The sequence below is a fragment of the Schistocerca gregaria genome, chromosome X (assembly GCF_023897955.1).
Source record: "Schistocerca gregaria isolate iqSchGreg1 chromosome X, iqSchGreg1.2, whole genome shotgun sequence".
Taxonomy (NCBI): domain Eukaryota; kingdom Metazoa; phylum Arthropoda; class Insecta; order Orthoptera; family Acrididae; genus Schistocerca; species Schistocerca gregaria.
This window is the reverse complement of record NC_064931.1, coordinates 739,374,331-739,390,039: the sequence shown is the minus strand read 5'-3', so window position 1 is coordinate 739,390,039 and position 15,709 is coordinate 739,374,331. Positions and strand designations below refer to the sequence as shown.

Here is a 15,709-nt window from a genome sequence, read left to right as displayed (position 1 = left end):
CACAAAACAGGCCACTTCTTAGATAGCCACTCATCTGGTATGCCATCAGGTACACCAGCATCTTTGCCACAAATTTTTCTGGAAAATAATATTTTGGCAAATTGAGAAACATTATATTCAAGATGAAGAACAATTGAAGTTTCAATTTCCCAACATATGCGCAAATTCATTGGGCTTTTCCTTGAAGAATAGGTCCATTAATCAGCTTGAGGAATAGATCCATTAATCGGCACATTATTTGATGTTTGCTGCATAAGCTATGTAAGTAAAGCTTCCTCAGTATCTTTGTGCTCCGATGATCTTGCCCATTTGATTTTGAAAGAACTGTGTTCAAAAAGAAACTTTCTGTCCTTCCAAATTGCAGAAATCTTTGACTGTGAGACACCCAAATCCTTTGCAATGCTGACTTTGTTACCCCATGTCTATTCACCATATTATGTGTGACTTTTCTTCAGTATGAGATACTTTCCTTTTGTTTGGGGACATCTTTAAAGTGATGCTTCTGTAGACTGTTTAACACACATACTGGTTTGAAAGCAGCAATCTACAGAAAAGAAGAGTTTGAAAATAAATGTTACATTGTTGTTAGTAATCCCTAAATATGTGCCAAACAAAAATGACCATTGGAGGTTATAGCTGATATGTTTCTCCAAAAAGTAATAAAAAAATATCGAGTTTTATATGGCAAGTTGCAATAAGCGATGTGGTACTTAGCGATGTTTTCAAGTGTAGCATTTACATGGGATTTAGGCAGGCTGTTAGATTTCGATGTTAGAGCCCATACATCATTAAAAGTGATGAAAGTTGTTCTATTTGCTAAATTTACAGGAATTTTTATTGCAGGAGCAAGATTTGTAGCCAAAAGGCTAACTCTCAGTTGCATGAAAACATACATAATTTTTAAGGGGTGATAATCTTTGGGAAGTGTTAGATACTACGGAAAGTGGAAGGTAACAAATTCCTGGAATTGGAGATAAATCAGAAACTCTCATGGAAGATACAAATTCAGGACCCAAGGAAGCTGAATGTGGCTGCCTTTAAGAACAGAATCATCAGTCAATACCTGTGATACACTTAGCATTCTTTCATTCTTGTATGTCATTATTGATGTTTGTAGCAAGTCTTTTTGGGTTCAAAGGACAATTTTGATCTGAAAGTGTCTCATCTAGGCCACTTGTCGCTTTACTTCACGAACTTAACTTGGCCACTTTTTTAATAACTCGGATGCTGTTACACAAATGCTGCAGTGTATCTGGTTGCTTAGAAGCTTTTTCGGCAGACAACGGTGACTTGTTTAACAGCTGCATTCATTCAGCAAACAAAAGACAGAGAAACTGCCTATACACATATTTTCAGCAGGTGTCAACAATATTTGAATGTGGTTTGCCACAAACTGTATATTTTCAGTTTCAAGTTAAATAATTTCTCTCCGCATACCACTGCTGTGCTCTACAGAAATATCAAAGTTACGTGAAACTGTGACTAAAATTAATGGAACTGAGGGTGTATTGTTTTTATAATGAACACTGAGGGTTGATATCTGGCCCAGCCATCTGACTTGTAATTTCTATTTCTACGTATTTCATAAATCACTCCAGCTTACTTCCTGGACAGTTCCTAACAATAGGCTGTCACCCAGGCTATTCCCCTTGCTAATAATTTGAGAATAAAACTTGATATAATCACATTATTATTATTATTATTATTATTATTATTATTATTATTATTATTATACTGGTCAAAAATGAAGTATGAACTTCCTGAAGAAGCAGTCCCACTCTAATGAAGTTTTCTCCACACTGGGCCAATATGCTGGGTAATGCGAGAAGTTTGTGCACAAGTATTGGTCTCTAGGAAAAATTATTTGCATGACAGATGAGAAAAAGCAACAGAATATGCTGAATGATATTCTGGATGTAGCTTGAAATGTTCACTAGTTCCTTGGCGAATACCAGAGTCACATGTTCATTGTAAGCAGTGCTTGCCTATGCCAAAATGTCTGTAATTTGTTGTAAATGTCAAAGTTTGATAAACTTGGCATTCTTCTGGTTTATGCTTCGTGACCATCACCAACACCATGGCTGAGTTTCTTCTCATCACAAAACATATCTTTGCTCTGTATCTTTTCAGCTGCATCATTTCTTATATTATTGGAAGCAGGCTGCATCGTAATGAGATGTGGGGAGGGAAACTGGTGAGAGACACCCTTCCTCGTAGTATCATAGTACACATTCCTGCAAACAGTTCTCATGATTGTCATAACTGACATTCCAGAAATGACACTGGCTTTAGTTTCTTCTGTATTGTCAGTATTTACACATCAAATGAAATTTTGTTAGTAAAATTCCTTGATTTGAAGACCTGCAACTCTAAAATGATGAAACATATTGACAAATGATGAAACATATTGACAAACAAGTAATAGAAAAAAATGATCTGTTTAGTTCTTACTGTCCTTATAAGCTGTGAAAAGCTGAAAACTCAAGGTTCATGTGAAGGCCTTTACTTGGGTCATACACCTCCTAAATCTTGTTTAATGACACATATGGCTTGTAAGTCCATTCCATATTAAAACTACGTATATATCCTACATCTAAAATGATATTTTTGGCCCACTTACTTCAGATACTGTTGGAGTAGTAAAAATGGCAGCATTAAGTCTTTTAACAAGATCTTGAATGTGGGCTTTGAACTACTCAGTTGAACTAATCATATGCCCATTCTGTGAAATCAAAATGATGAGTTTTGTTGAATTGTTTGTTATAAACTGTAAAAACTGAGTCTTACTGTGATTAGCATTAGTTTATTTTCTACAAGCCATGAACTTATCGTCATGAACTTATCGTCATGAACTGCACTATTTGAAACAGAGCCAATGTTGCACACAGCATCCTTTACTACCAAGCTAGTGTCACCAGCAAACAGAAATATTTTAGAATTAACTTTAATATTAGAGGGCATACGATTTGTATAAATAAGGAGCAAGAGTGTCCCCAGCATTGATCCCTGGGGCACACACACACCCCCCCTCCCCCCATTTGACCGTTCTCCACTCAGACCCCACATGACAGACATTCTCCACGCTGTAAATAATGACCTTTTGCTGTCTGTTCTTAAAGTAAGAAGTGAACCAGTTGTGAGCAACTACTGTATTCCATAATGGTCCAACTTCTGGAGCAATATTTTGTGATTAGCTCAATCAAAGGCCTTAGTTAAATCTACAAAGATGCCTAGTGTTCGGAACTTTTTGTTTAGTCCGTCCAATACCTCACAGAGAAAAGATAACATAGCATTTTCAGTTGTGAAACCACTTCTAAAGCTGAACCGCACATTTGATAGCATATTATGTGATACAAAATGATCAATTATCCTTACATACCCAGCCTTTTCAATAACTTTAGCAAACACTGATAACATAGAAATAGGCCTAAAAGTGTCTACATTATTGTCCTAATAAAGCGGCTTTACTACTGAGTACTTCAGTTGTTCAGGAAACTCACCATTCTTAAAAATTACTAATATGAGTAAGTGCGGGGCTAACATATCTAGCATAATACTTCAATATTCTGCTAGGCACTCGTTCAGATCCTAATAGTCCTTAGTCTTCAGTGATTTAATTATTGACTCAATTTTTCCCTTGTCAGTATCACAGAAGAGTGTTTCAGACATCAATCTCAGAAAGGCACTTTCCAAGACAATTACACGATTCCCTGTAGAAACTAAGTTTTTATTTGATTCACTGGGAATGCTCAGAAAATAATTGTTAAATACTTCACATATATCTGACTTATTAGTAACAGAAATATTTTTATTATGAATTGACTTTATATTGTTGACCTTCATTTGCTTCACAGTTGACTATATGTTTTTAATTTTGTCCTGTGAATTAGCTATTCTATTTGCATATCACATACTATTTGCCTTCCTAATAACCTTTTTAAGCACCTTACAATAGGTACTGTTTCTAATGGGCTACTGTAGCTTGTTTGTGGCCGCATCTATTATTTCAGTATAATTCCCTCTTTGTTTTACATGATATCCTTATCTCACTAGTCAGCCACCCTGGCTACCGTTTACTGCTAGTACCATGTTTAGAATGTTCTAATGGCAAGCAACTCTCAAAGAGAATGAGGAATGTGTTAAGGAAAGCATTATTTTGTCATCTATGTTATCGGCACTATAAACATCCTGCCATTCTTGTTCCTTAATGAGGTTTAAAAAACTCTTTATTGGCATTGGATTAGCTTTACTACATAGTTTCTAATCACATATAACATTTGTTTGAGTACAAAAATCTTTTAGTGTTAAAATTTGTGCATGATGGTCTGAAAGGCCATTTATCCTTTACTAACAGAATGCTCATCTAGTAATGAAGAATGATTAAACATATTGCTGAAACGCCCACTAAACCTGCTGGGCAGAGCAGGTGATTAGTATTGTGGAAAGGGCCAAATAAGGTGTCAGTCAGGTTCACTCAAAATTTTAATTTATTGTAATTTAATAACACCTTTAAACCAAAACGGCAACATAGCCGAACTACGAGTTTCATAAAGGCAATTATTTCACTGCTGCAGGCCTCGAAACAAGAAATCTTAAAGAAACAGGATAAATCTCAAGTGTTAAAAACAAGCAGTTAAAATTGCAAATGAAATAATTAACATAAATATAAAAGTATTTTGAACACTGGAAAACAACATAATACTCAATCTGAAACATACACACTACTAGCCATTAAAATTGCTACACCAAGAAGAAATGCAGATGATAAACGGGTATTCATTGGACAAATATATTATACTAGAACTGACGTGTGATTACATTTTCACGCAATTTTGGTGCATAGATCCTGAGAAATCAGTATACACAACAACCACCTCTGGCCGTAATAACGGAAAAATGATTTGTGCCAGCAAAAAGCTTGTGCTCTTGGTAAGGAATGTTCCCCATGGGCCTGTTCTAACTTTGCAAAGGCAACACTCATGGATTCCCCAAATTTAACACAAAGCTTGATTGCATGTTGTTCTCAATTCCATTATTTCATTTTCGTAACACACAACTAAAAACATCTTCACTGGTGGCTGTACAGAGCTGAAACTCAAACTGAGCTTCCGGAAGGGATTAACATACCAGTCTACGCAAGTAGGACAACACAGCATCGCAGACCACAAACAGTGCTGCCGGTCTCATTATTTTTCCTCACACACCTAACATCTACATAAATTAAGCATGTGCTTAGCTTATTTTACAAATATAAGCTCAACAGAATTTTAAAATCGGCTTCTACTACTTCGTTTGGATTCTGAATTTGATTATATAAATTACATCATATTTTAATTTTTCTCTGCCCAGAAAAATAATGTATGTCTGTACAATAAAGGGATCCAAAATAAAAATAAATAAACGGTGTCAGCTGCAAGTGAGGGGGTGGTGTTACAGAAGGGTGACGTCTTTCTAAAGTCTTTTATTACCCTTATGTGTTCATTGTTCATGTTTTTATTCAGAGTTACATCTGGCTACACTTTTTGGTTTATGTAGGTTGGTAGTGTTTCAGTACTTCAGGCATGACTCTTATTTTGTGCAGATGGGCTGTGACAGCTGATTTACAATAATTTCTCATTTGAAGAACTTCCATGTAATTACAGTATCTAAAGCCAAATGCTCTTTCTGTCTGTACAGTACAGGAATTTCCACACATGGACTGTATATTTTATACACTCCATATTTCCAAAATTTCTCTCTCTTTATTTACTGTACTTATTTTTTGTTGAGAAGCTTGCATTGATTCCATGTTTCTGTAGTGTTCTCGCTCTCTGCTATGGAATATTACCAATAAAGGCATCCAGTTCTTAAAAATTCTTTGTAATTAAAATCATCCCCCTCTGTTCAGTTAATTAAATATTTTATCACTGTATTCACAGTTTCATGTTTGTAGCCATTTTTGTTGCTAGTTATTGTATGTTGCGGATTTAATTTGCAAGTGCATCTTTTGAGCTAGCAGCCACATATTGTGTCACTTCCACAGTCAATTATTTAAAACAATTGTTAATTGCTCTTTAGCTGAGAAGGAAACTGAATTTCATTTAGTAGAAAAATTATTGGTCTAAGCGCTGTCTGTAGCTTTCATGATTGAAAAACACAGCTTTTCAGTTTAAATTATTTGAAAAGCAAATAATTGCTTGTAATATCTATGATGCTGCTATAACTTTTAAGATGACACTCAGATTTATTACTTGGATGGAACTCAAACCTGACATATATAACTGACTTGGTTAGATGATTCTCTTCAGAGCATAGCAACAGTTTTGCTTATCTTCCTTTCATAATTATTTGATGTATATGAATGTGTAATTTTTCAGAATTTGATGGAGGATCTTTCTAAAAAGAAAAAGGTGTCTTACATTGTTGTTGATGAGGCCCACTGTGTGAGTGAATGGGGTCATGATTTTCGTCCAGACTATGTTAAACTTGGACAGTTGCGTACTAGATATCCAGACATACCATGGATTGCACTTACTGCAACAGCAAGTAAAAAGGTAAGACGATTGTGCTATATATACTTTGAAATTATATAAACGGTTATAACATCTTGCTAAAAGTCTGAAGTTGGGTGAATATAGAACACACATTAAGGAATTTTGCTAATAAAAAATAAATGAAATAAAAATAACTGCATACTCAATCCCAGGAAATCAGTAGATGCCAGAAGGCTGTAGTTTTTCCATTTTCCCTAATGCAGCACATGACTGCATTATTTTAAAAAGATATGTACTAGACACACCACTCGTCCAACCATTAATTTTACTTTTCTATAAGTGCTCCTTAAATAGCTCTTCAGCTGTGCTTGAGATGTTTAGTGGAGCAATTTCAAGTACTCCTGAAATTCTTTTGCACTACCAGTAATTATACATGAGTTCTTCATGTATGGAAGTCAGGCAGGAAGACTAACTCACTTTTAGAGGCAGATAAATCTATTATTAAGTTAGTAAAATTCTATAAATTGTTGAACCGTAATACATGCATAGAAAGGTTTCCACAAATAAGTAATGAAGCTGTCTCATTTGTTCATCATAGTTCAAGAAAAATATTTTGTAGCACTCATGTCAAAATGAAGTAAAGAGGTGCCATTTGTTAAGCTACATGTGCATCTCAAGTAATACAGTTTTTTTTTTTTTTTTTTTTTCCTGGGGGGAAAGGAATTTGTTTGAGAGCCACTGGTAAAGTGACTAAAAGAAGAGACTGATAATTTTGCAGTGATAGAAGGAAAAAAACCTGGTACACAGGCTCACAAAATGTGCGGATATCATTGAAGAGGGTGCAAAAGTAACAAATGACATGAGGATTAATTCTTTTACTCTGGGCAGAATATTTGCTACTGGAATTGTGCACAAAACTGAGATTCAAATACATATACAGTGGAACCTCACTAATCCAACCTCAGATGGTCTGTCTCCCCACTTAGTCCAACTGTCTCATTTGTGGTGTTTGTTTGGTCTTGTCATTGATTCCTCATCTGCAGTATGAATCAGCAGGCAGTTGACGAATGGTATGTGTTTTAATTAAGTCAGTTTTAGTATGAAATAAATTGTTTCTAACTTGATCAATAAGTGTTATTGTGCATGCACATGTTTTATAAATTAGTGACTGTTCCTACATATTAATATGGATAAACCTAAACTATAGCATCAACTAAATGTAAACATGTGATGCAGTCTGTAGTAGATCAACTGAAAGTGCTTGTAAGGTTAGACAGAGGCAAGTCTCTCCTAACCATTACAAGCGAGATAGGATTGGCGTAACAACTGTTACAGACTGGAGAAAAATTAGGATAATTCTTGTAAGTCACACAATGATGATTGATGACGAAAAATAACTGGAAATATGGAAGACTTTGGAGAACACTAAAAGTGAAAGTCTAAACATGATGTATTGATGTGGTTTGAGCAGAAGTGAAGAAAAAGAATTCCATCATCTGGACCAGTAATAAAACAAAAGGCACTGTTTTTGCATAAAAAAATTAATGGAGTCAATGAAAATGAAAAGTTCACAGGGAGTGAAAAAATGACATGGCATTCAAAATGTAATTAATTCCAGCGAGAAACTGTCTGCTGGTGAAACAGCTGCCAGTGAATTTGTTGAGAAATTTTAAAACTTAATTAAAGAGCTCCAGCTGATCCCTGATTTATAACATTCACGAGTCTGACTTCAACTACAAAATGCTTGGTACAAGAACTTTTTCTGCACAAAATCAGTCAGCTATGTGTCAGTACAATACTATAATAAGGCATGCACAGTTGCTATGCTTTCACTCAGAGAAACAATAGCTTACCATAAAATACAGACATATTTTACAATAGAGGCATTGCTGTACATCACACATTCATGTAATTTTTTAGTGTGTTGACGTTTTCGTTTCGCTTTGTTATTGGTTTGCCCTGGAGCAATATATCAGACAGTATTTCCAGTTTAAAATTAAGGTTCCACAGCACTCTATTTATTGTTACGGATCAATAAAAGTGTTCCTTTGATAATCCAACCTTTATTGCATTCCAACCATGCCCCTGCTCCCATAGGGAACAGATTAGAGAGGTTCTACTTTACTTCCTTTTGTGGGAAATTGGCAACCAGTTCACCACGAGCTCTTCCAAGTGACAAATTGAAGTTCTCAGTCCGTCCATGACGTGTGCTTGGATGATGTAATTTGTAGGACATTGCAGGGGGTCTGAGTTCAAATCTGGGACAGACACAGAGTTCTAACTTGTTCCTTGCTGTTAACTAAAGGTATATTCCAACTACACATAAAGTTAATACAAAAATGTATAACTCAGAAATGTGTTTCCATGCTTTGTATATTTATTCTCTTGATAACCCTTATAATGTACCACAGCTACACCTGGGAGCTTTACCATGCTCAGTTTTGAAGAACCACCAGGACTTTTTGTAACAATACCTGGTTAAAAACTTTGGTTGTTACTTCACCTAATGTGTGTTAACTATAAAAGTGCTTACGGTATTAAATTTCATGAAATATATCGATGCCGTAACCTAATGTTTTGTAGATACAGATAACTAGATTTTTACCAAAAATTTTGTTTAATAGGGTGAGATAATAGGTAGACCGTTAATGGGTGAACACAACTGTTGTACTAGTTTGTGGGTTTTGGATGTAATCTACTTTGTTTCAGGGCTTATGGAATTAACTTGTGAGTGGCCAGTGGACGGAATGAGTACCCATTTTTAGAAGCTGTTAGTGGTACTACTTGGGTTACAAAGTAAAGTTTAACACACTCACTTGTCTGCCGTTGCCTTGTTAACTGAAACCATTTATCCCTAACCTTCCCATAATCACTGAAACTGTGTGAAATCAGTTGAAGTACTACTTGATTGCAGGTGCGGAAAATAAAATGTGATGACTTTTGATGGGAGTAAGTCTTAAGCCTTATATGTAATTGGACCCACATTGATTTCAGATGCAATGGAATATCAGTTCTTTTATGCTCCAGGATCTATATTTTTAATCTAAATTGTATAGTGTGTTTAATTTGCACGGACAGTTCGTCATGTGTACTCTGATAAGTGTGAGCAGAGTCTCTCTTCACTATATTTAAACTACAATTACAGAAGATGTTGGTGATAGCAGATGAGCAGTGACTGTACAGTGAAGTTTCTCATTAACTGCAGTGCTTTTTGTGTTCTACAGACAATTAACCCCATGTAGCCTCTTGTCTCACTGCCTTACAAAAAAAAGTTAAGCATCCAGAAGACATTGTTGGATGTTAATATAACTTTTTACAGGTACACACCATCAGCATATATGTAAATGATTAGAGTTGCAATTATATGTGACAGAACAGCCATCATAAGAAATTAGCGTTGGTCATGTTTTAACATAGTTATCAGGCCTGGCAGGGTATACAAGGTGTTACAAAAAGGTATGGCCAAACTTTCAGGAAACATTCCTCACACACAAATTAAGAAAAGATGTTATGTGGGCATGTGTCCGGAAATGCTTAATTTCCATATTAGAGCTCATTTTAGTTTCGTCAGTATGTACTGTACTTCCTCGATTCACTGCCAGTTGGCCCAATTGAAGGAAGGTAATGTTGACTTTGGTGCTTGTGTTGACATTCAACTCATTGCTCTACAGTACTAGCATCAAGCACATCAATATGTAGCATCAACAGATTAGTGTTCATCACGAACGTGGTTTTGCAGTCAGTGCAATGTTTACAAATGCGGAGTTGGCAGATGCCCATTTGATGTATGGATTAGCACGGGGCAATAGCCATGGTGCGGTACGTTTGTATCGAGATAGATTTCCAGAACGAAGGTGTCCTGACAGGAAGATGTTTGAAGCAATTGATCGGCATCTTAGGGAGCACGGAACATTCCAGCCTATGACTCGTGACTGGGGAAGACCTAGAACGACGAGGACATCTGCAATGGATGTCTTAGGAAGCACGGAAAATTCCAGCCTTTGACTCGCGACTGGGGAAGACCTAGAACGACGAGGACACCTGCAATGGACGAGGCAATTCTTCGTGCAGTTGACGATAACCCTAATGTCAGCGTCAGTGAAGTTGCTGCTGTACAAGGTAACGTTGACCATGTCACTGTATGGAGAGTGCTACAGGAGAACAAGTTGTTTGTGTACCGTGTACAGCGTGTGCAGGCACTGTCAGCAGCTGATTGGCCTCCGCGGGTACACTTCTGCGAATGGTTCATCCAACAATGTGTCAATCCTCATTTCAGTTCTCTTTACAGATGAGGCTTCATTCCAACGTGATCAAATTGTAAATTATCATAATCAACATATGTGGGCTGACGAGAATCCGTACCGAGCGAGGTGGCGCAGTGGTTAGCACACTGGACTCGCATTCGGGAGGACGATGTTTCTATCCCGTCTCCGGCCATCCTGATTTAGGTTTTCCGTGATTTCCCTAAATCGTTTCAGGCAAATGCCGGGATGGTTCCTTTGAAAGGGCATGGCCGATTTCCTTCCCAATCCTTCCCTAACCCGAGCTTGCGCTCCGTCTCTAATGACCTCATTGTCGACGGGACGTTAAACACTAACCACCACCACCGAGAATCCGCACGCAATTGTGCAATCACATCATCAACACAGATTTTCTGTGAACGATGGTGATGTCTTGATTGGGCCCCATGTTCTTCCACCTACACTCAATGGAGCATGTTATCATGATTTCATACGGGATACTCTACCTGTGCTGCTAGAACATGTGCCTTTACAAGTATGACACAACATGTGGTTCATGCATGATGGAGCTCCTGCGCATTTCAGTCGAAGTGTTTGTACGCTTCTCAACAACAGATTCGGTGACCGATGGATTGGTAGAGGCGGACCAATTCCATGGCCTCCATGCTCTCCTGACCTCAACTCTCTTGACTTTCGTTTACTGGGGCATTTGAAAGCTCTTGTCTACGCAACTCCGGTACCAAATGTAGAGACTCTTCGTGCTCGTATTGTGGACAGCTGTGATACAATACGCCATTCTCCAGGGCTGCATCAGCGCATCAGGGATTCCATGCGATGGAGGGTGGATGCATGTATCCTCGCTAACGGAGGACATTTTGAACCTTTCCTGTAACAAAGTGTTTGAAGTCACGCTGGTACATTCTGTTGCTGTGTGTTTGCAATCCATGGTTAATGTGATTTGAAGAGAAGTAATAAAATGAGCTCTAACATGGAAAGTAAGCATTTCCAGAAACATGTCCACATAACAAATTTTCTTTCTTTGTGTGTGAGGAATGTTTCCTGAAAGTTTGTCCATACCTTTTTGTAACATCCTGTATAAGGGTGTGAACAGCACCAGATGTTAAGTGATCACTGTGAAGGACATGGAGATCCCACATACTTCTGTGAGACAGCATTATCAGTGCCTAATCTTGAGTGAAAGAAGCCTTATAGCATGTTTTCATTTGGCCAGTTCATCATAATATGCAAAATCAAGATAAGCAGCAGCCAGACTAACAAATATACCACAACACAAACGGCTATGATTGGAGTGATGCCGTGATCAGAAAGCATTGACTGCTGATGAATGTCGGCGATGAGTATGGTGGCAACCTGGAGGGAGGTCCAAAGAGGCACAGCAGTGTAACTCCTGGCATCATAGTATGGGGAACCATTGGACCCGACTTCAGGTCACGACTGTTAGTAGTTAAGAGAACTCTGACAGCATGGCAATACATCACGGACATCTTGCATCCACATATTACCTCTCTTATGCCAGTATCATGGTGCCATTTCTCAAAAGAACAATGCTTGTCGAAATGATACACGTCTCTGTGAACTGTCTGCATGATGTTGAGGTACTCCCGTGGCCAGCAAGATCCCAGATCTGTGCCTTGATAGAACGTGTGTGGGATCAGCCCGGGAGTCAGTTCCATACCTGTAGCCAGTATCTGGGATACCAATGACCATATGTAGGCCCCCTTGCTCCAGGAGAGGATACACCAGCTTTATGGCACTCTTCCCAGTCAAATCAGTACATGGATCCATGTCAACATCATTCTGATAAGTAGGCTCATACTGCTGCATTCTTTGTAAATCTGACTCAGTTTTGTAATCTCTTAGCTAACATCACTTATCCTCTCAGCCCATGAAGTTTCGTTTCATTTCATTTCATTTCCTCTTTCCGTTTGGGATGTTTCAGTTTTGTCAGGCACTGTAGTTCACAACAGGCAGTTGTAGGATAGCGTTGGGTAACAATGTTGTTTCGTGTTTGGATGGTATTTGGTTCTATGGCAGAAAACCACATTCACTTGCATTCTTATCTTGTTACAACGATTCCATTAACTGTCGTGATATAAATACAGATGCCTGAATTATGTATATGTGTTGCTACTAACAAGAAGTCTTACTTGAACTTTCATCACTGCCTAAGACAAGCAGAGGTCTGAGTTTATTACACATGTATTTGCAACTCTATATCAACTAAGCTGAGTTCGGGCACAGACCGAAGACTGATGGCTCTGGAGACTGGAACGCTGTAGCTAAACCACTCGATCTTATCACCACAGTCTGAACACTCAAAACAGGAGGCTCCTTGCAGCGGCTTCTTATTGATGTGATGTGTGGTGCTAACAGCACTAATCCAAGGGGGTGTCTCCCTTAGGCAACTGGCAATTTGTGGAAGCGGTTGCTCGTGGCTGCCTCTCGTGGTAACCTACAGAACCACTACTGCAAACTTAATATAGTGGAATGATCCACTCTGCATGGTATCAGTTGATACCACAAACAGGGCATGTGGGTGCCTAAGAAATTTAAGAGACTGATATCAGATCCCATTTTCCTACAGAAGTAAAACAATGGATCACTGAGGTGTGTCTCCTTACATGCTGTGTCACTGTTGTGACAGAAACTCGTGTCACATGGGGGCTGACCAATTGACAATCAATGCTGTGTTCTTGACTTTAGTGAGTTATCTTCAATTAGCTGCCCTTAAGTACAGTAATGTCCAAAGTGAAATACACTATGTCATTGTACGTTTTTGGTGTATAGTATGACAATCATTTTTTCTTTTCTTTTTTCTGTTGTGTTATAAATTATTGCATAACTTACTCCTGCTTTCAATGTATCCTTGTCACAGGTAGTTGAAGACATTTTCAAGCAACTCAAACTCCATGAACCAGTTGCAACTTTTAAAACTCCATGTTTTAGAGAGAATTTATTCTATGATGTCGTCTTCAAAAGTCAAATAAAAGATGATCCATATGAAAATTTAAAGGATTTTGTGATGGGCTGCCTGTACACTGATAGTGCACCATCTATTAAGGTAATTTATAGACATATTTGCATTTCAGATAAAAAAATTAGTAATCAGGATTATTTTAAAATGATATACACCATTCACAACACCACGTGGAGATAAATGACTGTGTCCATAGGTGCATTGTTTATTATTTTAAAATCTCTCCATGATGTGTGCATACGCACCACTAGAAACATTTATTTTTGTTCTGAGGGTTCTATATCTCAATTGTTAAAAATTAATCCCTTATGGCATCACTTTCTTGTCCTCCTGTCAGTCCGGCTGTTAAGGCCCCCTTTTCTCAGGAAAGGAGAAGTATCAAGTTGAAATTTATGTCAAATACTAAGGTGTGTGATCCCTTGTGAGAGTAACAAATTTAAGATTCTTAATTAAGGAATCAAAATTAAGAGCAGTATATGTCGCATATATTGATACAAATTCACTCATCAAAACCTATAGATGAACTATTTATATAGATAATTAAGCTTGTTCAGAACTCTCAGAGCATGAGTCATGCTCACACTTGTCCAGTTTTTTGGTGTTCATTCACATATTATAGATTCTGCATTGAGTTTCCTAAATGACTCAACAGATGTTGAGGTACTCATCCCTTGTCACCATTCACAGCATTCTGTTAGAATATAGTTCCTGTCTTTATGAACATTCTGGTGTAAATGTAAAGGAGTGCTATCCAGTTGATAGAAACAAAATGAAAAATATTTTCCTCTAGTTGTGGCATAAAGGCATTCTAACACATTCAGGTAGGTAAAGCCAGTGACACAATGCTGTTTAAAAAAGAAGGGCCTTCCTGTGAGTTTGCTGCACAATCACATCCTCTTGTGATAAATCTCTCTCATGCTCCACTGTTTCATGCAGGTTTTCTGTGTTGCAGGTCCTGACATTGTGGTACTTGACATTCCCACTGAATTAATGTTGCCTTGCCACTGAAGACAAACCTATCTTTGAATCAGTCCTCTTGTAAAAAAATTTCAAATGTCAGTTCAGAAAGTCACACACTTTTATTACTTTGCTGGTCTCAACTTCTAGGTGAGCTGCCAGCTGTATGACATGCAGGATAGGTGGCATCATAGAATTTGCCAACAGTGCGTTGTGTTGCACTTAATTCATAACAAGTTTCCATTATTGATTTTTTTCTAGATTCTTCACATGAACAGCAAAAACTGTCTCTTGTTTCATTGTTGTGGTTTATTCAGTAGTTGCAATACCACTTCTGACATTGGATGTCAGAGACATGAGACTTACAGACACAAATAATTTAAGTTGTCTTAACACTGCTTATCGTCATTGGTTGTATGTTACTTCAGCAACAACATTAGCTTACTGTTGCACTGTAAATTTTAATAACTCTGTTCTTACACCAAACTGTACAATAGTGTTGAAAAGAAAATCATTGTCACAACTCATTATAGCTTATGAAAGTGCTGTTTTTAGGAAACAATAATATGCAGACACCAATGTGAAACATACATATCTGAAACATATGAGATTGTTTCTCATGCATAGCATAAAATCTGTGTTACTTATGGTCACAAACATTACCAATAGGTTAAAACCTGAAGTAGTTTCTCCTGTTTCAGTTGCAGAACTTCCTCATTTGTGAATGAACATGCTGTGTCACTGTCGGTCTTTTACAAAAATTTTGTTTGATCCAAATTCAAGGTTTCACAAGAATTCATTTCAGTGAAACATATATTCATACCAGACTTCATTTCATTATTGTTAATCACACACAAGGAATGTGTACTCATAGGATTGCACACACAAGTTGTTAGGACTACATACTGTAAAAATTGTAACATTGAGTGAGTGAGATGGAAAAGGGAGAATTTTTTTCTGCTAGTTTAATCTGTTTTTGTTTTGCAGGCTGCTAATGGATGTGGTATTATTTACTGCAGAACACGTGATGCAACTGAAAC

At 37.4% G+C, this 15,709-nt stretch overlaps 1 protein-coding gene across 1 annotated transcript in view; it reads left to right on the top strand.

Moving 5' to 3' along the window:
- Positions 1-15,709, top strand: part of LOC126299561 (uncharacterized) — a 280,185-nt gene that overhangs the window by 135,955 nt on the left and 128,521 nt on the right. The window contains exons 4-6 of the mRNA XM_049991559.1: positions 6,357-6,533; positions 13,611-13,796; positions 15,657-15,709. The exon at positions 15,657-15,709 is cut by the window's right edge and continues 53 nt beyond it. Of these exons, the coding sequence (XP_049847516.1) occupies positions 6,357-6,533; positions 13,611-13,796; positions 15,657-15,709 (416 nt within the window). The remainder of the gene's footprint in view (positions 1-6,356; positions 6,534-13,610; positions 13,797-15,656) is intronic.